The sequence below is a fragment of the Bombina bombina genome, chromosome 3 (assembly GCF_027579735.1).
Source record: "Bombina bombina isolate aBomBom1 chromosome 3, aBomBom1.pri, whole genome shotgun sequence".
NCBI lineage: Eukaryota > Metazoa > Chordata > Amphibia > Anura > Bombinatoridae > Bombina > Bombina bombina.
In genome coordinates, this window is record NC_069501.1 from 117712156 (window position 1) to 117734937 (window position 22782).

Consider the following 22782-nt stretch of genomic DNA (forward strand, 5'->3'; position numbering starts at 1 on the left):
TTAATATATATTTATGTGTTTAATAGATTGTATTATCAAATCTCTTAAATTTTTTTAAGTTCCTATTTTGCTTAAACCTATTTTTCCTTTCATGCTTGTGGAGACTTGTTTCTGTACACACATTGTGGGTGTTGTTCCTGTCAACCAATGAGCTGTTGATACTTCAGTATAATTTGTGTGCAAACATTCTTATATTTTAATTTAACACATTCCTTATTCTATCCATTTTCATCTGCTTTAAATGTACCCCTGCATAAATGTGAGAGGAAACGCGTCGGTTTGTTTGTTCCTAGCTCTCTCCTGAGCTTTCACGTACCCTGTATGAGTGTATAGACTTTCAATAAAGTCTGCTTTTTACTTGCATTACTAGTTGTGGTGCCTCTTTCCTTGCAGTAGGTAATTTCATTGCTATATATTTAAATGTACCCCTGTGGGTGACTAAGGCAATAGATACTCCAGCACTTGCCCTTTGGTTTTAGTTTTTTTACCCTTATCCAGCTAATGTAAACATTCAATGTATCATCGAAATAACTGATTCCAAGTTCTACCACAAAGCCCCTGTTACAGGCCGGATTGTATTTCCTGTGTTTGGTCAGCTGCACGCATGGGCAGGAGCTGTCAGACGAGACCGGGGAAATTAAAATTTTCCACCTAAGGTGACTGCTGCTTGATAAATACTGACTGCAGTCGTAGGGAGCGAAGGGCTTGATAAATCGAGCCCTTAGAATATGGCCAGATATAGCTATTTGAGGACTGGAGTTAATAAACACTGATAAAAAGTGTGTCCCGGGGAGAGTGCCAGATAAACTGTATTGCTTTCCAATGGCATGGAGAGTCCACAAATCCATTCAATTATTAGTGGGAATTAACCCCTTAATGACCACAGCACTTTTCCATTTTCTGTCCGTTTGGGACCAAGGCTATTTTTACATTTCTGCTGTGTTTGTGTTTAGCTGTAATTTTCCTCTTATTCATTTACTGTACCCACACATATTATATACCGTTTTTCTCGCCATTAAATGGACTTTCTAAAGATACCATTATTTTCATCATATCTTATAATTTACTATAAAAAAATTTATAAAATATGAGGAAAAAATTGAAAAAAACACACTTTTTCTAACTTTGACCCTCAAAATCTCCTACACTTCAACAACTACCAAAAAACTCCCATGCTAAATAGTTTCTAAATTTTGTCCAGAGTTTAGAAATACTCAATGTTTACATGTTCTTTGCTTTTTTTGCAAGTTATAGGGCAATAAGTACAAGTAGCACTTTGCTATTTCCAAATTTTTTAAAAAAAAATTAGCGATAGATACATTGGAACACTGATATCTGTCAGGAATCCCTGATTAACCCTTCACATATATATATTTTTTAAAAGAACACAACCTAAGGTATTAAACATGGGGTATTTTGACTCTTTCCATGCAACTATTTTACCACCAATCTATGCCAAAGTTTGAAAAAAAAAAAAAAAGTGGTGATTTTTTGACAAAATAGCAATTCAAGAATACATTTACTGAGAATGTTAAGGGTTACTGCCAAATAACACCCCAATATGTCTTCAGCAGCATCTCCTGAGTACAGTGATACCACCCATGTATAGGTGTGTTGGGTTCTCTGGGGGCTAAAAGGCCTTATTTTTAGGGGGCGCATTCCAGTTTTTCAACTTGGAATTTTCATATCTGTCATCATGCACCCATGTCCTATTTGGGACATTTCTGAAGCCGGGCAATGTAATTTACCCCCATCAAACCATATATTTTTGAAAAGTAGACACCCTAGGGTATTTCAAATGCTGGTATTTTAACACTTTCCATGCACTAATTCAACCACCAGTCTTTGTCAAACTATTGGGCAGTCATTTTTTGTGTTATTTTTCACACACATTGTACTTTAGACATGAATTCTCAGCTCCTGTTATGTGTTACTGCCAAAGAAGACCCCAATATGTGTTCACCAACATCTCCTGAGTACAGTGATACCACCTATGCATAAGTTTCTTGGCTTGTTCGGGGGGTGTAATGCCAAATGTCCAACATGCGTTTGTGATTTTTTTTTTTTCACATTTAACATTTTCTTTGCCTATTGTCTTTTTGGGGGTATTTTAACATACCCCAATTTATTTGTTTCCATGAATGTGCATATTTTTGAATTGTTGACACCCCAAGGTATTGTATATGGTGTGCTTTGATGCATTTGAAGTAACTGTTTTAGCCAAAAAAATTGGAGAAAGTGTATGGTGGCATTTTTTCAATTTTCATTTTTACACACACATTGCTTTTTGACTATGATTTAGGAGAGACTGTTGTAAGTTAGTGCAAAAAAATACTTCAGGTTGTTTTCTGCAAGGCACCCTGAGTACACCTATGCCCCCCATGCATAGGTTTGCCAGGATTTTGGGAAGGTTATGTTACAATTTTATGACTTGTGATTTTAGTTATTAAGTGAGAGTATTTCTTCTGATAGGCCTATCTTTAGTTTGGGGCCTATTGTAAACCCCACTTTTATTTATTGCCATGAATGTGCATATTTTTGAAATGTTGACACCCCAAGGTATTGTATATGGTGTGCTTTGATGCCTTTGAAGCAACCGTTTTAGCCAAAAAAATTTGAGAAAGTGTATGGTGGCAATTTTTCAATTTTCATTTTTACACACACATTGCTTTTTGTCTATGATTTAGGAGAGACTGTTGTAAGTTAGTGCAAAAAAAATACTAGTTTGTTTTCTGCAAGGCACCTTGAGAACACCTATGTCCCCCATGCATAGGTTTGACGGGTTTTTGTAAAAAAAAAAAAAACAGCCCCATTTTAGAAAAAAAAATATATTAGTGAAATGTAAAAATCTGGCACATTAAAAGTAAAAAAATAACAACAAAAAATTTAACAGTAAACATAACAAAAAAAATAACAGCAAATGTATTTATTTTTTAAAAATTGACCATTGTATGGTACCGCTTGAAGCAGTCCCCAATGCAGAGTCCAGGCTGTCCAGGGCAATCAGGACAGTGATATACAGTGTCCCTTCTCTGCCCCCTCTTGGTACAGACTCTGCATTTTTTTTGTGGTCTCTGCTTTGCGGCAGTAGGGGGGATTTTAAAAATAAAATGAGTAGCCCCAAGTCTGCTCTCTCCCATCACCGCCCGGGGAGCAGGTGCATCATGGTACAAAATCCCCGAAATGATCTGGAGCTGAAATTGTAAAAAAGTCTGTTTCATTCCGGGGTTTGCTTTTTTGAACAACAAAAAAGCGTTGTGGGTTGCAATCTGCATTAGGTAAATTGCAACCTTTTTGTACCAGGCCCTTGTCTTCCGCATAATTAGGTAGGGCTGCAGCAGCTGATCTGCCAAATCAACCCCACCCATATGCCGGTTATAAGACTTGATGCACACTGGCTTCCTTATGATCTCAGCTCTGCCACGTACAGAGACTGCCACCGTCCTCTCTGTGTGGATGGTGGTAAGAAGGTATACATCCTTCTTGTCTCTGTACTTAAGTGCCAACAGCTCCTCTTGGCGCAGAGCTGAGGTCTCCCCCCTTTGTAGCCGGGTGCGTACAAGTTGTCCTGGGAAACCTGTGCGGTTCTTTTTAATAGTACCGCAAGCTACTGTATCAAAGCAATACAGTAGCTTGAACAAAAGGACACTTGTATAAAAATTGTCTAAGTACAAGTGATACCCTTTGTTCATTAAGGGTAATATCAGGTCCCAGACAATCTTGCCAGTGGTTCCCATATGTTCTGGGCAACCTGGAGGGTCAAGGTGGCTATCCTTTCCCTCATACACCCGGAAGGCCTGAGTATACCCAGTCTCGCTCTCACAGAGCTTATACACCTTTACCCCATACCTGGAGCGCTTGGAAGGAATATACTGCTTGAATCCCAGCCTTCCCTTATACTTCATCAGGGATTCATCAACGCATATATTCCTTCCAGGTGTATAAGCCTCTGCAAACCTGGCAGAAAAGTGGGTAATCAGGGGGCGGATTTTATACAGCCTGTCAAATTCGGGATGCTCCCTAGGGGGGCACAGGCTGTTGTCGCTGAAGTGCATGAAATGAAGAATCATTTCATACCTCTGCCTCGACATACTCTGGGAGAAAATGGGGGTAGAGCAGATGGGGCTACTGCTCCAGTAGGAGCGAACGGAGGGTTTCTTTATGATGCCCATCAGCATAGTCAATACCCAGAATTTTTTAAATTCTGGCACATTGATGGGGGCCCATTGCTGCTTTGCCAAATATGTTTCAGGCTTTGCAGCACGGTACTGATGGGCATATAAATTAGTTTGGGCGACAATGTTCCCCAATACATCATCACCCAGAAACACCTCCAGAAACTGTTGGGGGCTAAAACCTGCCACATCTATATTTATGCCAGCATTTGCTGTGAAGGGTGGGATATCTGGCCTCTGGAGATGAGGCGTTACCCACTCTTCAGCGGCAATGGCAGCAACACGCCTCCTTCTAGCAGGGGGGCTAGCAGCCACAGATACATCACTATCAGTTGAGACTGCATCTAATGATGTATCTGAGCATATGGCAGGGTCAAAATTGGGGTCTGAGTCAGACATAGAGGCATCTGACTCTGACGCAAGGATGGCATATGCCTCCTCAGCACTATATGTTTTCTTTGACATTATTGTATCTGTCACAGAAAACCAAAATTAATTAACTAAATGGCCTTTGGTTTTTTTTAAAAAAAAGTACAGCTATGCTAATGCCAGTGATTTATAGCGATCACTGGCAAGCTAGGGGTTAAATACTCATTAAATTAACTAAATGGCTCTGAAAGGAGCGTTTGGGTTTTTAAAAAATTACAACAACAAAAATTAACCCCTAAAAAATGCACAGACAGCAAAAAAGTACAGCTATGCTAATGCCAGTGATTTATAGCGATCACGGGCAAGCTAGGGGTTAAATACTCTTTAAATTAAATTAGCTAAATGGCTCTGAAAGGAGCGTTTGGGTTTTTAAAAAATTACAACAACAAAAATTAACCCCTAAAAAAATGCACAGACAGCAAAAAAGTACAGCTATGCTAATGCCAGTGATTTATAGCGATCACTGGCAAGCTAGGGGTTAAATAGTCTTTAAATTAAATTAGCTAAATGGCTCTGAAAGGAGCCTTTGGGTTTTTAAAAAAAAAAATACAACAACAAAAATTAACCCCTAAAAAAATATGCACAGACAGCAAAAAAAAGTGCAGCTTTGCTACTGCCTGTGATTGATTTATAGTGATCACTGGCAAGCTAGGGGTTAATGGCTCTGAAAAGAGCCTTTGGATTTTAAATTTTTTAACAAATAAAAGAAATAAATCTCTCTCTGCTAAAATACAGGTCTCTCTCTCTCTCTCCAACAAAATAGCAAGTGAGGAGAGGGAGGGAGATCCACACTGATCAGAGTCAATATTTACAAATATTGACCTGATCAGACAAATGGGAGATTTTTTTTTTTTTTTGTGGGAATGCTCAGATTGGGTGACCCTAGCTTGCCCCTATGGTGAGGCAGGCTAGGGACACCCCCAGAGGCCCCATGATGCACTGGGCATCGCCATTTTGGAAGCCTCATGGGGGAGGGGGGGGGCTATATGTGGGGGCTTTTTTATTTTTTTAGCGTTTTTATTCCCATTTTTTAATTTTTATTTATACACTAACTAAGTGCCTCGACCCACCAAGGCACTTAGCACACTAGCAGAGCATCGGAAGCGTGTCCGATCTCTTCCGATGCTCTGCTGCACTGCCGGGCTCCACGTGGAGCAAAACCGGAAGTGATCACTAAAGGGGGAGTGATCAATCCGGTCCCGGCACTCCGGAACAGCACTGCAGGGATGCCTAGACATCGAGGCATCTCTGCGGTACTGTAATAGTGTCTGGAAGCGATCTTGATCGCTTCCAGCACTCACTTTAGCCGAGGACGTGCAGGGTACGTCGTCAGGCGTTAACTGCCTTTTTTTTTTTTCAGACGTACCCTGCACGTCCTCGGTCACTAAGGGGTTAAACTCCTGGCCACCAGGAGGAGGCAAAGAACACCTCAGCAAAGCTGTTAAGTATCACTACTACTTCCCATAAACCCCCAGTCATTCCATGCCTTGTACATCAGGAGGATGGTGTCTGAAGATGTTTAATCCTTTTATGGGTAGTTTCCCTGCAAGCAAGGATTGGTGCAATGCTGTGTCCACATAATCCTCTTAAGTAAGAGTAGTGGTGGCTTTTAGCAGTTGGAAGTTGGTGAGGTAGTCCTTGCTTATCTTCCAACATTTAGGCTAACCCCTATATAGAAATCCATGATTGGTTACTCTGAAATTATTTTTCTTCAGGTCCCTGTCAGAGGTAATACCTGAGACGCTGTTCCTGCCCAGTAGCTGAACTCCAGAGGTAAGTGCTTTTCCCTTCTAGGTGAGAAGGTCCAGCACTTTGGGGGTTAATTCCTCTATTTTATGGTATCTGGGGGCTATTATGAGATAATCTCTTCAATGTTGGGATTAAGTTTAGGCAGTTTTTACAGAGTGCTGTGTGTGTGTTAGTTCCTAGATTAGAATTGGAACAGCTAGTAAGCCTTTTCCCTTTATTGGCACCGGAGCTCCGGCCATGTGGGAGGTTTCTATGTTGTGTTTTAAGCACAGTAATACAGTTCTTTAGAACCATTATTGAATGCAGCTAGCTCTGGGGGTGTTTCATTGCGGTGGTTTTTTTCTATTGCATCCACCTCATAGCATCCTTGCCATAGGTTACTAGCCTATATTAGTTTGTGAGATGGTCCCATCCTTTTGCACTACGGGATGTGAGGGCAAGTTCGCAGGAAAGGATTTTACTTGCATGCTTTATTGTGCTTAGTGAGGTGCTTGCAGCGCCATTAGCTTGTTGGCATTTGCACTTCAATCTGTGGTTCCCACTGCGGGAGGTGCCTTGGCGACCTTTTATTTGTTGGCACCATGGAGGGGTTCTGTTTATGTTGCCTGGTGCGATTTTGGGATTAAGCAGACTGTGAGGCATGTTTAATACATGTTGCTCTATGATTTTCCTCTCTTTGACGTTAAAGACCTCAAAGTCGCTCCGGTTCTGGTCGAAGACCATACCGGAGCCGGCTGTATTGCTTTTATTACAAGTTTATGTGTCCTACTTTTGTATTGCTTTAGAACAAGAGGCCCCTGCTCTCGACAGAGCCTTTGTCATCTCTGGCGGTGTGCGGGTAAAAATCCTCTCTTCCAGCCACAATTATATTTGCCTTAGGCATTTTCTTGGCAGGTCTGTCGAGATGGTCTACTTTCTGTGGGACCTTGTTTGAATATTGTCTCGGTACAGAGTTCTGTGCAGAGCAGATTGGCACCAAGAGTTTGTTTTGTAGGTGCTCTCTGCAAAATCCTTTGGTTGGCTGGAGCGGCGGCATGACAAGGTAATTAAGTTCACGGAGCTCCGAAATCTCTCTACTGTTGTTCTAAAGGAAGAGTCCGCACTCCACTTCTTGTAGTTTGAGCAAGACTCTCTTGGTCCTGTAGGATAGCGGTAAGGTGCATTACCGTTGGTCTATCATATATATGCTACATAGGTACGATAGAGCAAGAAGGGGGTAATTTGTGTCTTCCCTTACTTTTTGTGGATCGGACTGCACTAATATATATTTTACACCTCCCATTTATAATCGATGAGATTGCAGTTTCATAGGAGTGGGTTTCAATGTTTATTCAACTGATTTGGGAGTTAGATTTTCTATCCCTTTATGTCTGTCAGCTGCTATGTGTTCAAGCCTTTTATTTTGTATCAGTTTCATTGTCAGACTTTAATCAGTCTCTTTCTGTTGTACAGTTTCCCTGTTTTGTACTAACTAGTGGCGGTTTGTTGTATTTACCGTCGATTTTATTAAAGCTCTTTAGATTTTGGTTACCATAATCTGCATAAGGGTGCAATTCTATCTCTCTCATACTGAGAAGTTTTCATCCTGTATTTGTATTATGTAATATACATATTTCTTTTTGTATCTTGCAAAATACTTATCTAAGTGACCTTAAGACGCTCAAAGAGGTCAATCTGTCACAAATATCGATGTAGATAAAAACAGTTCTTTATTTTTTTACAAAGGTTAAAATAAACAGTGGTTACAGCAAACCAGTGTGTTCAAGACAATTACGGGCGTAGCACTGTTGGGCTTACGCATTTCGGATAGAAATCCGTAGTCACAGCCTGGTTAATTTTCTTTCTCTCACCTTAAGACGCAGCCATATTTTATAGAAATTCACCGCTGAACATACCACTCGCATACAGACTACGAAACAGTCTTGACAAAGGTCCCTATGAGGAACGAAACCTTGACTGAAACCTTATTGATGAAACACTAATAAAACTAATGTTTATTAAGCCCTGTGAGTGCCTCTTCTTTCTTTGAAGTTTCTATATATATATATCTCTCATAATAACGTTTTTCTATGTTATTCTGTTTTGTACAGGGACTCCGTATAATAATCTTTCTCATATTGAGATGATTTTTTTTCTAATGTTTGGGGCATCTATATTGGCCTATTTTATATAGGGGGGCTTATATTATCTCTTTCATATTGAAGTGATATTTACTAATGTCTGTGACATTCTTGTCCCATGTGACACATATATATACTTCTTACGTGATCTTTTGACACTAATAGGTTTATTTTTAGTTAACCTATGTTGTTTTATGGACACTATTTTGTCTGTGACATCATATTTTGTCCGATGTTATATATAAATATGTATAAAGAGCCTAGTGATCCTGGGGCTCTTAATCTTTCTCTCGTTGAGGAGATTTTAATTTTCTGTCCGTGACATCCTGTAGGGTCCTAGGTTGGATGTTTTCTTTTCTTAATAATCTTAGGACTCTAATGGGTTATTTCCTTCTTTCAGTTCCTCTGGTTGAACCTATTCGTGATTCCCAAAAAAGAGGGGACTTTTCGACCCATTTTAGACCTCAAGTGTCAACTAATTTCTCAAGGTTCCGTCCTTTTAAATGTAGACTATCCGTTCTATTCTCCCTTTGGTTTGCCCCTCAAATCTTTACGAAGGTTCTAGGGGCTCTTCTGGCAGTGGTCAGATCTTGGGGAATTACAGTGGCTCCGTACCTGAACGATATCTTGGTCCAGGCACCATCTTTTCATTTAGCAAGATCCCATACGGATTCTCTATTGTCGATTCTCTGTTCTCACGGGTGGAAGGGGAATCTGGAAAAGAGTTCTTTGGTGCCAAATACCATTTTTTTTTTGTTTTTTTTGGGGGATGGTCATAGACTCGATCTCCAAGAAGATTTTCTTGACGGAGGTCAGAAAATCCAAGCTTCTTGCTGCTTGTCTTTCACTTCAGTCCTCTGGCCGTCCATCAGTGGCTCTGTGTATGGAAGCAATTGGTCTAATGGTGGCTTTCATGGACATTATTCCCTTTGTTTCCATCTGAGATCTCTACAGTTATGCATGCTCAGACAAAGGCTCCTTTCCTACATCCAAACCTAGATTATCTGAAGCTGACTGCTTGGAGATTGAACGCCTAGTCTTGTCTAGACGAGGTTTTTCGGAAAACGTTATGGATGCCATGCTTCGGGCTCGTAAGCCGGTAACTCGCAAAATTTACCATAAGGTTTTGGCTTAAATACCTTTTTTTTTTTTTTTTTAAATTTATTTATTATTTTTTTGTGTGTGCAAATCTAGGGGTTTCTCTTGGAGTCGGGTTAGGGTTCCCCGCATTCTGTCCTTTTCTTCATGAGGGCCTGGAAAAATACTTGTTAGCCAGTACCCTGAAGGGTCAGATCTATGCCTTGTCGATTCTTTTGCATATACGACTTGCTAGATGTTCAATGTTCAGGCCTTGGTCAGAATCTGGCCTGTGTTTAAGCCCGTTGCTCCTCCGTGGAGCCTTAATCTTTTTCTTTAGGGTTCTGCGGCAGGCTCCGTTTGAGCCTATGCACTCTGTTGATATTAAATGATTATCTTGGAAAGTTTTGTTCTCGCTATTTCTTCTGCTAGTCGAGTCTGAGATTTCGGCTCTGCAGTGTGATCCCCCTTACCGTATTTTTCATGCAGATAAGGCGGCCCTTTATGCTATGTTGGGATTTCTTCCTAAGGTGGTGTCGGACCGCAATATCAATCATGAAATTGACGTTCCTTCGTTTTGTCCTAATCCTTCTTCTCAGAAGGAACGTCTGTTGCATAATCTGAAAGTTGTGCGTGCTCTGATGTTCTATCTGCAGGCAACTAGAGACTTTCAACAATCTACTGCCCTTTTTGTTGTGTTCTCTGGTTAACGTAAGGGCCAGAAGGCCACTTCTACTCTTTCCTTTTGGTTAAGAAGTGTTATTCGATTGGCTTATGAGACAGCTGGACAGCAGCCTCCTTAGAGAATTACGGCTCATTCCACTAGGGCTGTCTCTACTTGGGCCTTTAAAAATGAGGCTTCTGTGGTACAGATCTGCAAGGCGGCCACTTGGTCCTTGTTGCATACTTTTTCCAATTTCTACAAATTCAAAGTTTTTGCTTCGGCTGAGGATTCTTTTGGGAGGAAAGTTCTTCAAGCGGTGGTGCCTTCTGTTTAGGTCTGCCTGTCTTGTTCTCCCTCCCTTCCGTTCTGTGTCCTCTAGCTTGGGTATTGGATCCAACTAGTAATTGAATGGATTTGTGGACTCTCCATGCCATTGGAAAGAAAACAAAATTCATGCTTACCTGATAAATTATTTTCATTCCTGGCATAGAGGGTCCACAACCACAACCCACCCTGAATTTTAAGACTGATTTTATAAATTTTAAACCTCGGCACCTCTGTAGCCTTGTGTCCTCTTCTCTTTCCATATTCCTTCGGCTAAATGACTGGGGGTTTATGGGAAGTGGGAGTGATACTTAAAGGGATACTAAACCCAATTTTTTTCTTTCATGGTTCGGATAGAGCATGCAATTACAGCTTTCTAATTTACGTCTATTATCAATTTGTCTTTGTTCTCTTGCTATCTTTATTTGGAAAAGCAGGAATAAAGGTTTTGGAGCCAGCCCATTTTAGGTTGAGAACCTGAGTTGCGCTTGCTGATTGGATGGCTTAATGCAGGCACCAATCAGCAAGCCCTATCCAGGGTACTGAACAAAAAATAGGCTGGCTCCAAAGCTTTCATTCTTGCCTTTTTGAATAAAGATTTGCTTAAAATTGCATGATCTATCCGAATAATGAAATAAAAAATTTGGGTTCAGTATCCCTTTAACAGCTTTGCTGTGGTGTTCTTTGCCGCCTCCTGGTGGCCAGGAGTTTAATTCCCACTAGTAATTTAATGGATTTGTGGACTCTCCATGCCAGGAAAGAAAAGAATTTATCAGGTAAGCATAAATTTTGTTATCAATGAAAAAGTGTCAGACATGTGCCAGATATAGTGCCACTGTTAAATATCACAAGGAAATATACCAGGTAAATCTATGCTGAAAGTATGCCACAATAAAATTAAGATGAGCTGTATATGTATTGGAAGTTCTTCCCTTTTTTTTTTTTTTGTTTTTTTTTTTTGTTGTTATTAACACTATTTAACTATGTGTTGTGTGGTGTTTTCTCTATAAGCTGATTTCTTTGTCTCTCTGTTTCCAAAGATTTGCTGTATTTACATTCAGATAAACCGGATTTAATTGAAAAAAAAAAACAAAACAAAAAAAACAAACAACTAAAAATGGAAATCTATATCTCATTGCCATGTTCTGGGTTATAAACACAGGACCAAACGGTTTTTTCTCAAGTGACTAGATGGTATTTTCTGGGTCAATGTGAGAAGAACAACAACATCCCAATATAAGCAAAAGTAGGCTATGTGAAAATCCCTGTAGAGAAGATGACTTTGTACATGTACACATGAACTCACCCAGTAGCTTCTCGGGCATCCACTCTCGCGGAAACAGAGTACCAGGCTCTGACTGCTCGGTCCGGGATTCTCGTCACCCAAATAACAGGAATCTTTAGAGACGCTGTTCAGTTCGGCTCACGCTGGTGAGGAAACAAACACAGCGTCACTTTGATCCTCGCTGAGGGAAGCTCCTCAATGGTCGTGACGAGATGACCCCTTCTCCAATGGAAACGGAGGCTGGTGAGTCACGTGGGGGGATGTAGCAAATCGCACTCTACAAAGTGATACTGTGTGATCTTCAACCCAATACCATACACAGGATAATACAAACTGTTAAACTGCCGGGGGTAGCCAAAATATAGCTGGGGAAATCAGGAAAAAATAGAAGGGGCCGTAATCAGGTTTATGATTACGGTCCCAGCCGAATCGCGTAAAACCTTTCAGTTAATGTGTACACCATGTCTATTTTAAATTTATACTAATAAAGCCTTTTTTTTTTTTTTTTTACTTATGGAATTCCGGAACCACTTTTCCTTTTTTATGGTTGTAATGACTCAGACCCATAGAAAGAGTTGGTAAATTAGTACATGAATACACTAAAAACCAAACAGTGCGGCTTAAAATCATTGAAACTGTCTAATCAAATGTACATTCACTTCCATTAGGCCGTATGTATGTATATGTATGTATACCCGTCCATTAAAGGAAAGGATCCGAGAACATTTACGTTCTCTAGATGAGAAAGAACCAAAAACACCAGTGGCTAAACATTTTAGAACTCATGGTATAGGCCCTAAATATTTTTCGTTTATTGGCATAGACACCATAAAACAACACCCCCGAGGGGGAGATAGAGGAAAAACTCTTCGCAAAAAGGAAATATTTTGGATAGTAAAATTACACACTAGGGCCCCAGAGGGAATGAATAAGAGGATGGACGTTGATCTCTTTACTGAATAGTTAAGAATATTTACATCTCTATATGACTGTAGAGAATTCTATTTCTCTGAATAGACAAGAAAGTAGTGAATGAAAAAGCCCTGATGGTGGGAGAATGAAAAAGCCCTGATGGTGGGAGATATACTTTCAACCAAAAAATCTTTCAAAAAACAAATTTTGAGAGAAGTAATCACTAATAAATATTATAACTCTCACGCATAATCAAATATAAAATCCACAATACAATGTAAATTACATAATACAAAAGTAAAATCTCTCTCTTCAATACTTGGTTTCCTTACTTTAATCTAACTTACTGTTTGAATAACTTCTAATTTGATCCTTAAGTGATCAGTGGGACTAATTCCCCTCCTCCAAGACTTACATACCCTTGTTCATATCTACCATATCCTTTATATAGCACTATCTACAACTTATGGCCGATTGAATATGTCTTTAAAATTTCTATTGGATATTAGATTGTCTCAGTATGATTTAGTACAGATAATTGAGTACCATTACTTTATCCCTAGGCACAGTCCTATAAGGTTTCTAAACTATAGAATTAAACCCATAGCAGGGATATAGCACAAAATAATATATGCTCTATCTGTACTATCAGACCATACAATCCACAAACACAGGATGTGGTCTTTTCAAGTGACCTGTGATAAAATAATAAAGTTTTTCCTAACCCATTGGTGCTTATTATGAGTCACCTATATCGAAGGTCCTTTTGTTTTGAATACCATTAATAATTTAGAACTGAGACATCACTTACAATAATTATTATTTGTTTTTTTTTTTTTTGTTTTTTTTAAATAATTTTTATTGAAGACAAAGTATTAAACATACAATTCACAGCATATCAAAACAAAATGAAAAGGTAAATAGTTGTTACAATCGTAAAATGCAGTATAATAAAGATTGCATATTCAGTCCTCTTTTTCTTTTTATGCTTCGATATAATCTATAAAACATATCTGAAACTCAGTAGTAATGTTCACAGGGTAGTTGTAGAAATAAATGTTATAACTAACTGATATTGTCAACATTAATCAATTTCATTAAGAACAAATGCAAAAGCCATATCATACTTGTACAGTTAATATGCAACAATGATGTTCTAGTTGGCTTGAGAGTATGCCTGTATCTAACACTTGTGTCCTTCAAAATTAAGATTATATGAAGGTTTATTAAATGCTCAGGTGGTGCTGTGTTTTGGCAGACGATTTCTCATCTAGGTAAGGTTTCTGCTCTATTTAATTTGTTCCCTATACTGTGTCCATTCCAGCAACATGTATTCATGGATATCTATTGTCCCCTTCTGCATGTGGTGATACCTCTCTAGCTGTATCAGGGTGTCTACTTGTTTTTTCCACTCTGTTATGTTTGGAACAGTCTTTGTTTTCCATTTTTGTGGTATGAGTAGTTTTGCGCTGTTAAGCATGACCAACAGTAAGGCTCTTACCGCCTTGTTCTCGATTCTAGGGAGGGAGAGATAAAGGAGTATTTTAGGGTCATTATTATTTGTTTTATATGTTATAACATTTATTAAGACTTTATTTTTAAATTTGTTTTTATTTTCTATTATCTTTTTAGTTGTTTCTTTTATTCTAACAATATTATATTACTTAGATGACATATTTAATTGAAATATTTTGATCTACATATGGGTTTTTTAACTAAAATCAAACAGTCAACATGTTATTATTTCTTCATATGTCACAGTAATTGGAAACTGATACTGTTGTTTTTCTGAAATAAGCAATAGATTTTTATTGTATCACGTTATTTTATCTTTATGAACAATATATCTTGCGAGACCTATTAGGGGGCAGGTAACCTCTCACAAACAATTAATCAACCATTACCTGCACATTTGCAATTCGCAAACTGACTGTTGATTGGCTACAGGCCCCAATATAGGTCTTGCTTCACAAAAAACTCATTAGCCTCTGATGAAGCGCATGTACGCATGCGCGAAACGCGTCAGGTGTCTACCTGTACTTGCACCTGTCATTTGGCCGTCTGGCTGAACTAAAGAATAAAAGATTTATATATCTTGTTTGCTGTCTCCGGGTCTCCTCCTTCATTCCCCCTGGTGGGACTTACCCTTTATATATATATATATATATATATATATATATATATATATATATATATATATATATATATATATATATATATATATATATATATATATATATATATATATATATATATATATATATATATATATATATATTGTGTTTTAAATGGGTGTCTTTAAAATTTTTGAAGTGTCTCTCCCTTTTTTTTCTTTTTTTTTTCTCTTGACAGGCGTTTTATTAGATCTTTGTTGTACATTACTGTCTTACTGATTTTGTTGTTTCTCTCTTTCTCGTATAAATTAGCACATTTGAAACTGTGTTCTGTACTGGATGTACCACGACTATAGGGAAAGTCTACAAATGCACTCCGAAACATCTTGACTTCAAAAGAGATTTATTCTGCCTAAACATTGACACTGTAGACAGGTATGTGAGAATTAAGTGGAAGGGAAATACTTTGAGAGCAAAAGGAAATATTTTTTTTTTAATGTGTTGACATATATCCTATTAAGGCATACTCTAATTCATTAGAATATATCCTATTAATAAGGCATACAGGTATACCCCGCTCATACAGAGCCCCGCTGTAAAGTGAAAACCGTCTTAAAGTGAAACAAGGTAGTTTTAGCTTTCTTTTCACTTGCCAGTGTGCTTAAAGACTTGAAAACATGTTTGAACTAGCATATATTAGGGGTGCAATAGTGCTATGTTTAGTTTAACACTACCACAGCACAGTATTCAATTATTACTGTACCTGTAAAATAGTGACAATCACTGTAGTACAATTTGCCAGACTTTAGCACTGAGACACAGATTGCACTGCAATGATGTAAACAGAGTGAACTAAGCATAACAAAATGGTGCCAGTCACTTTTCTCGCAATATCCCGATGATTACCAAACTGTTTCAAAATCCTTGGAGGTTGAACTTCAGTGACACAAAGCGCTGTATAAGCGAAGCGATGTAAAGTGAGGTATAACTGTACTCTAATTCATTAGAATAGATCCTATTAATAAGGCATACTCTAGATCATTAGAATAGATCCTATTAATAAGGCATACTCTAATTCATTTGAATGGATCCTATTAAGGCATTCTCTAATTCATTAGAATAGATCATATTAATAAGGCATTCTCTAATTCATTAGAATAGATCCTATTAATAAGGCATACTCTAGATCATTAGAATAGATCCTATTAATAAGGCATACTCTAATTCATTTGAATGGATCCTATTAATAATGCATACTCTAATTCATTTGCATGGATCCTATTAATAAGGCATACTCTAATTCATTAGAATAGATCCTATTAATAAGGCATACTCTAATTCATTTGAATGGATCCTATTAATAATGCATACTCTAATTCATTTGCATGGATCCTATTAATAAGGCATACTCTAATTCATTAGAATAGATCCTATTAATAAGGCATACTCTAATTCATTTGAATGGATCCTATTAATAATGCATACTCTAATTCATTTGCATGGATCCTATTAATAAGGCATACTCTAATTCATTAGAATAGATCCTATTAATAAGGCATACTCTAATTCATTTGAATGGATCCTATTAATAAGGCATTCTCTAATTCATTTGAATGGATCCTATTAAGGCATTCTCTAATTCTTTAGAATAGATCATATTAATAAGGCATACTCTAATTCATTAGAATAGATCCTATTAATAAGGCATACTCTAATTCATTTGAATGGATCATATTAATAAGGCATACTCTAATTCATTAGAATAGATCCTATTAATAAGGCATACTCTAATTCATTTGAATGGATCCTATTAATAATGCATACTCTAATTCATTTGCATGGATCCTATTAATAAGGCATACTCTAATTCATTAGAATAGATCCTATTAATAAGGCATACTCTAATTCATTAGAATAGATCCTATTAATAAGGCATACTCTAATTCATTAGAATAGATCCTATTAATAAGGCATACTCTAATTCATTAGAATAGATCCTATTAATAAGGCATACTCTAATTCATTAGAATAGATCATATTAATAAGGCATACTCTAGATCATTAGAACACTCCATTTCTGCACTATCGCTGCTCCAGTTCTGTGTGCTTAATCCCCATAAAGTCCCATTTGGAGCTACAAGTACTGAAGCTCCTGAGTTGAGCACAGCCAGTGATTGGTGGGGCCAGTTGGCTAACCAAATGTTTCCTGGTCAGGACCAGTGGTTCTCTGTCACTTGAGCATGACGTTAACTATATATTTAACCCCTTTTTATGGTTGGAATTAATTAAAACTATTTAAAGGGACACTGAACCCAATTTTTTTCTTTTGTGATACAGATAGAGCATGGAATTTTAAGCAACTTTTCTAATTTACTCCTATTATCAAATTTTCTTCATTCCCTTGGTATCTTTATTTGAAATGCAAGAATGTAAGTTTAGAGGCTGGCCCATTTTTGGTGAACAACCTGGGTTGTTCTTGCTGATTGGTTGATAAATTCATCCACCAATAAAAAAAGTACTGTCCAGAGGTCTGAACCAAAAAAGCTTATAAGGCTTTTTCAAATAAAGATTGCAAGAGAATGAAGAAACATTGATAATAGGAGTCAGAAAGTTGCTTAAAATTGCATGCTCTATCTGAATCACAAAAGAAAAAAATTGGGTTCAGTATCCCTTTAAAGTTACCTGAAACCCTACATTTTTCTTTCTTGATTCAGACAGAGCATACCATTTTAAACAACTTTCCAGTTTACTTTTGTTACCAAATTTGCTTTGTTCTTTAGCTGTCCTTTATTGAAGGAGCCAAAGGGCATTTTTGGGAGTTAGCTGATCATATCTGGTGAGCCAATGACACGACATATACAGTATGTGCAGCCACCAATCGGCAGCTACAGCATTACAGTTCCTGAGCCTACGTAGGTATGATTTTCAACAAAGGATACCAGGAGAATAAAGCACATTTGATAATAGAAGTAACTTGTAAAGTTGTTTAAAATCACTTGCTCTATTTGAATCATGAAAGTTTAATTTTAAATTCCATGTTCCTTTAAATTAATATTGAAATGGCATTTCTACAACACCACAATATAAACTTAGTTTAAAAAAAAAAAATCTATGCTCATTAAAACCACAAATTTTTCTTTCATGATTCAAATAGAAAAAAAAAACTTTCCAATTTACTTCTATTGTCAACTTTGCTTCATTCTATTGGTAGCCCTTGTTGAAGGAGCAGCAATGCACTACTGGGAGCTAGCTGAACACACCTAGGTATGCATTTCAGCTAAGGGTTTTAAATCAAAATGCAAATTACATAATCTAAGTAAATTGGAAAGTTGTTTTAAATTGCATGTTCTATGGGAATCATGAATGAAAATGTTTGGGTTTCATATCCATTTAGCAGAATGCACTCTAGGCCCTCTTGGAAAAGTGGGGAAAAAACTTTTTTTAGGGATAAACAGGTTGTCAGTATTAATGTATATGCATTGTGTGGGGCTTATTTTTGGGTTTATTGTTTCTTTAGATAAAGTATATTACGTGTATCCATTATTCAGTTATATCTTAGGATCTGCAAACAAACAGGCTGTTTCTGAGTTTGAAGAACCAATCACCTTGGATGCTCGTGCAGCTCTTGAAGAAGAGTTGGAGAAGGTAATGTAGTCCTATAAACTGCAACTCACAATCCCCTTTTTTATTTATTCACTGCTTAATGTGTGTTTCTGAAATAAAGAATTGGTTCTCTACAAATGACTTGCAGGGGCAATTTAGGGGTTAAATATAGCCTTGTGATCTCAATGTTAAAAGGAAAAAGGGGCATCTACAAATAAGGGTTATATAAAGAATGGACTTAAATACCCAACTCTGTTCATTTAAGTTTCACAAACCCCAAATTTTTCTTTCATGATTCAGACATAACATACCATTTTAAACATCTTTCCCCTTTAATTATATTATCACATTTGTTTAAAGGGACACTGAACCCAATGTTTTTCTTTTGTGATTCAGATAGACTAGAGCATGACATTTTAAGCAACTTTCTAATTTACTCCTATTCTCAAATTTTCTTCATTCTCTTGATATCTTTATTTGAAATGCAATAATGTAAGTTTAGATGCTGGCCCATTTTTGGTGAACAACCTGGGTTGTTCTTGCTGATTGATGGATAAATTCATCCACCAATAAAAAAAAGTGCTGTCCAGAGTTCTGAACTAATAAAAAGCTTAGATGTCGTCTTTTTCAAATAAAGATAGCAAGAGAACGAAGAAAAAATTATAATAGGAGTACATTATAAAGTTGCTTAAAATTGCATTCTCTATCTGAATCACAAAAGAAAAAATTTGGGTTCAGTGTCCCTTTAATTCTCTTGATATATATTTTTGAATGAGCAGCAGTGCACTGCTGGGAGCTAGCTGAACACATTGGTTGAGCCAATGACAATACTGCAAATTAAAACCTTTCTGTAATCCAAATGAAAGAGCAACATTTATACATCTTGGATCATACATACATACTAGAGCTGCAACAACTAATCGTCTTAATTGATAATAATCGATTATGAAAATAGAATCTCAATCGATTAGTTGGTTTGCAATTAGTTGGTCTGTGCACAGCACAAGCTGCTTCACTCCAATGAACTCCTGCACATGGTATTGTGTTTTATGGTTATGTCCTTAGCCTAAAGGACGTCTACAGACGTCTAATTTTCACTTTTTCAGGACAGTGTAAGTTTACAACTACCCCTGGCTTATGTGCAACCCAGATATAATAGTCATCATTTGGATTGTTTATTTTAAATCTGGTGATTTGGAACTATGCTTTTCATGATATAGTGCCAAGCTTGTTCTTTACATCTAGCTCTAGATTGATGGAAGTTATTTAAATTGATGTGCACTATTATCTGTTTGCACAATTATTAGCGTAATGCTTGCTATTGCTGATTATATGTACTGTATAAATAAATGTGTAAGGCTTTGTTCTGTTATTGATATACAGTCCTTAGCACTTTTGATTTTGTTTTTTTTATATTTTTAATTAATTGTTATATGTACCAGATTCAACCTTTATAAGTATATATCTGTTATTTTTAGAGCGGACCAGATATTTTCCCCTAACATTACAGCTGGTTGTTTACCATTGCATATAGATATTCAAGATATTTTTTATATAAGAATGAAGTCAAGGGTTACTTTACTGAGAGGCCCCTTGCCAAGATGAAAAACCCTTTGCATTGGTGAAGAGCTAACAAAGATAAATATTCCACTTTGGTGAAATGGGCAAAACCCTACTTATACATCTCAAGCACCTCAACACCATCTGTGTGCCTTTTCTCTGCAGCAAGAAATATAGCTGCAAACAGAGAACCAGCCTTAGCCAGAAGCATGTGGACATGTTGAAATTTTTGCATTTCAATGCAAAGTTTCTGAAAGAGTGAATAACAGAATGTTATTAACAGTGATAGTCCCTTTCTAGTTCTACCTCTTTTCAAACAGGTTTTGTTTGTTTTGTTTAATTATAAAACTGTTCTCTGCTGCTTAAAAATTGGACAAACAGTTGCGTTAATGTAAAGTTTTAGTCTGAAGTTTATATTTGTAACACTCAGTATGTGGATTTTATTTAAAATATAGGAAACAATTATTGATTCTTTTTTTATCCGATTAATCGAAAAAATAATCGGCCGATTAATCGATTATGAAAATAATCGTTAGTTGCAGCCCTAATACATACACACACACACACACACACACACACACACACACACACACACACACACACACACATATGTATGTGTGTGTGTATATCTCTATTATCTCTATCCTTGAGAAAACATGATCGGGTTTGTACTACTTGTTGGGTGTGTTTTTGTCCGTCTGTCCCCCATACACACACTTTTAGCGCTCTATTGAAGTCTATGGGGGAATATGTTAACACGGTTGCAATATTTAAAGTTCGGCTTTGTGTGTGCGTCAGGTTAGTGCTCGTGCGAAAACTTTTTACTGTCAACTTGTAATAGGCGTGATACCCGGCACGTGCAAAAAGCTTACTTCCAGCAGAGTTTATTCGCAAGTGCATGAAAGCTAGTGTAAATATTTCCTATTGTGTCTCGTAGAAGTATTGATTAATAACTTTACAAGATGAACACCCTTCTAATGAAGTTTTTTTTCTCAACCATGCTGTGTATATGATGAGTATGCATTTAGTTACTATTAAAGGGATATTCCAGCCAAAATTGGAAACATGGGTGCATTTCAGTATTTAACAGAAGCAATTTTGTAATATACATGCATTAGCAAAAATGCTTCTAATAAAAGCTATAGCTGTTTCAAAAGTGTATTTAAAGAGACACTGAACCCACATTTTTTTTTCATGATTCAGATAGAGCATGCAATTTTAAGCAACTTTCTAATTTACTCATATTATCAAATTTTCTTCATTCTCTTGCTATCTTTATTTGAAAAAGAAGGCAAGCTAAGGAGCCAGACAATTTTTGGTTTAGGACCATGGACAGCACTTGTTTATTGGTGGGTAAATGTATCCACCAATCAGCAAGAACAACCCAGGTTGTGCACCAAAAAGGGCCAGCATCTAAACTTACATTCTTGCTTTTCAAATTAAGATACCAAGAGAATGAAGAAAATTCGATAATAGGAGTAAATTAGAAAGTTGCTTAAAATTGCATGCTCTATCTGAATCATAGAAGAAAAAAATTGGGTTCAGTATCCCTTTTAAGTATGCACCGTGCACCAGCATTTTAAACACAGCACCTGCTAAGAGAGCCTAAGGTGTTTGTACCACTGGTAATGACTCAATTTGATAATTGCTGATATGATACAAGCCCCACTGATGATCTGAGCAGCTGCAGTATTTAAAATGTGGGGGCAGTGACAATATCTAGCTGTGCTTCACGTGCAGAGAAAAATGTTAACATTAAAACAGTGATAACTTTTACTAGAAACCTTTTTGCTAATACATGTATATTGCAAATATGTTTCTATTTAAACATGTAATTCCTCTATATGCATTTACATTTTGACTGGAATGTCCCTTTAACCCCTTAACGACCGAGGACATGCCAGGCACGTCCTACATTGGGTGTCAGTTAATGACCAAGGACATGCCTGGCACGTCCTCTGGGGTTTCAAGCGCTGGAAGCGATCAAGATCGCTTTCAGGATATTGCAGTGATGCCTTGATATTGTGGCATCACTGCATTACCCTTTTTTACCCACCGATGCAGAGAGCCACTTTTTGACCCTCTGCATCGGCCAGCGATGGTGCCGATCGTGGGTGGGCGGCCCATTGCTGGAGGATATCCGGTGCCGTTCGGATGGAAGAGGCGGGAGCGCGCGCAGGGTAGGGGAACCGCTACACTATGGAACAAAATTGTGAAAGGGAAGGCGGGAGAGGGGGGGATACATATTGGGAAAGTGATCTGGGAGTGGGGGTACGGTATTGAGGGGGGACAACTGACAGTAACAAGATATTTCAGGGCTTTTTTTTATTTAAAAACAAACAAACTCAAAAGGCTCAAAATCTAACAAACTGGGTACTGGCAGGCAGCTGCCAGCTGCCAGTACCCAAGATGGCGTCAGAGGGGGAGGGTTAGAGAGCTGTTGGGGGTATCAGGGAGAGAAATCTAAAGTGGTGTTTTTTTTTTGTTTTTCTCCAGTCTCCCATTTTTAAGATTTTTTTTTTTTTTTTTCCTGTCGAGGACTCCATTAAAGACCCTTGGTATACTGTACCCAAAGTTGAAGGGGCCATTTCCACTCTGGCTAAGAGAACCACTATTTCTATTGAGGCTAGATGCTCTTTTAAGGATCCGATGGACAAGAAGCTGGAGGCTTATTTGAAAAAGATTTATGTTCATCAAGGTCTCCAATGGCAACCTGCGGTGTGTATTGCCACAGTGACTAGTGCGGCATCTTATTGGTTCAACGCCTTGT

At 37.6% G+C, this 22782-nt stretch overlaps 1 protein-coding gene across 1 annotated transcript in view; it reads left to right on the forward strand.

The window, feature by feature from the left end:
• The window catches only part of MIS18A (MIS18 kinetochore protein A), a 68814-nt gene that overhangs the window by 39840 nt on the left and 6192 nt on the right, over positions 1-22782 (forward strand). The window contains exons 3-4 of the mRNA XM_053705973.1: positions 15162-15284; positions 18398-18494. Of these exons, the coding sequence (XP_053561948.1) occupies positions 15162-15284; positions 18398-18494 (220 nt within the window). The remainder of the gene's footprint in view (positions 1-15161; positions 15285-18397; positions 18495-22782) is intronic.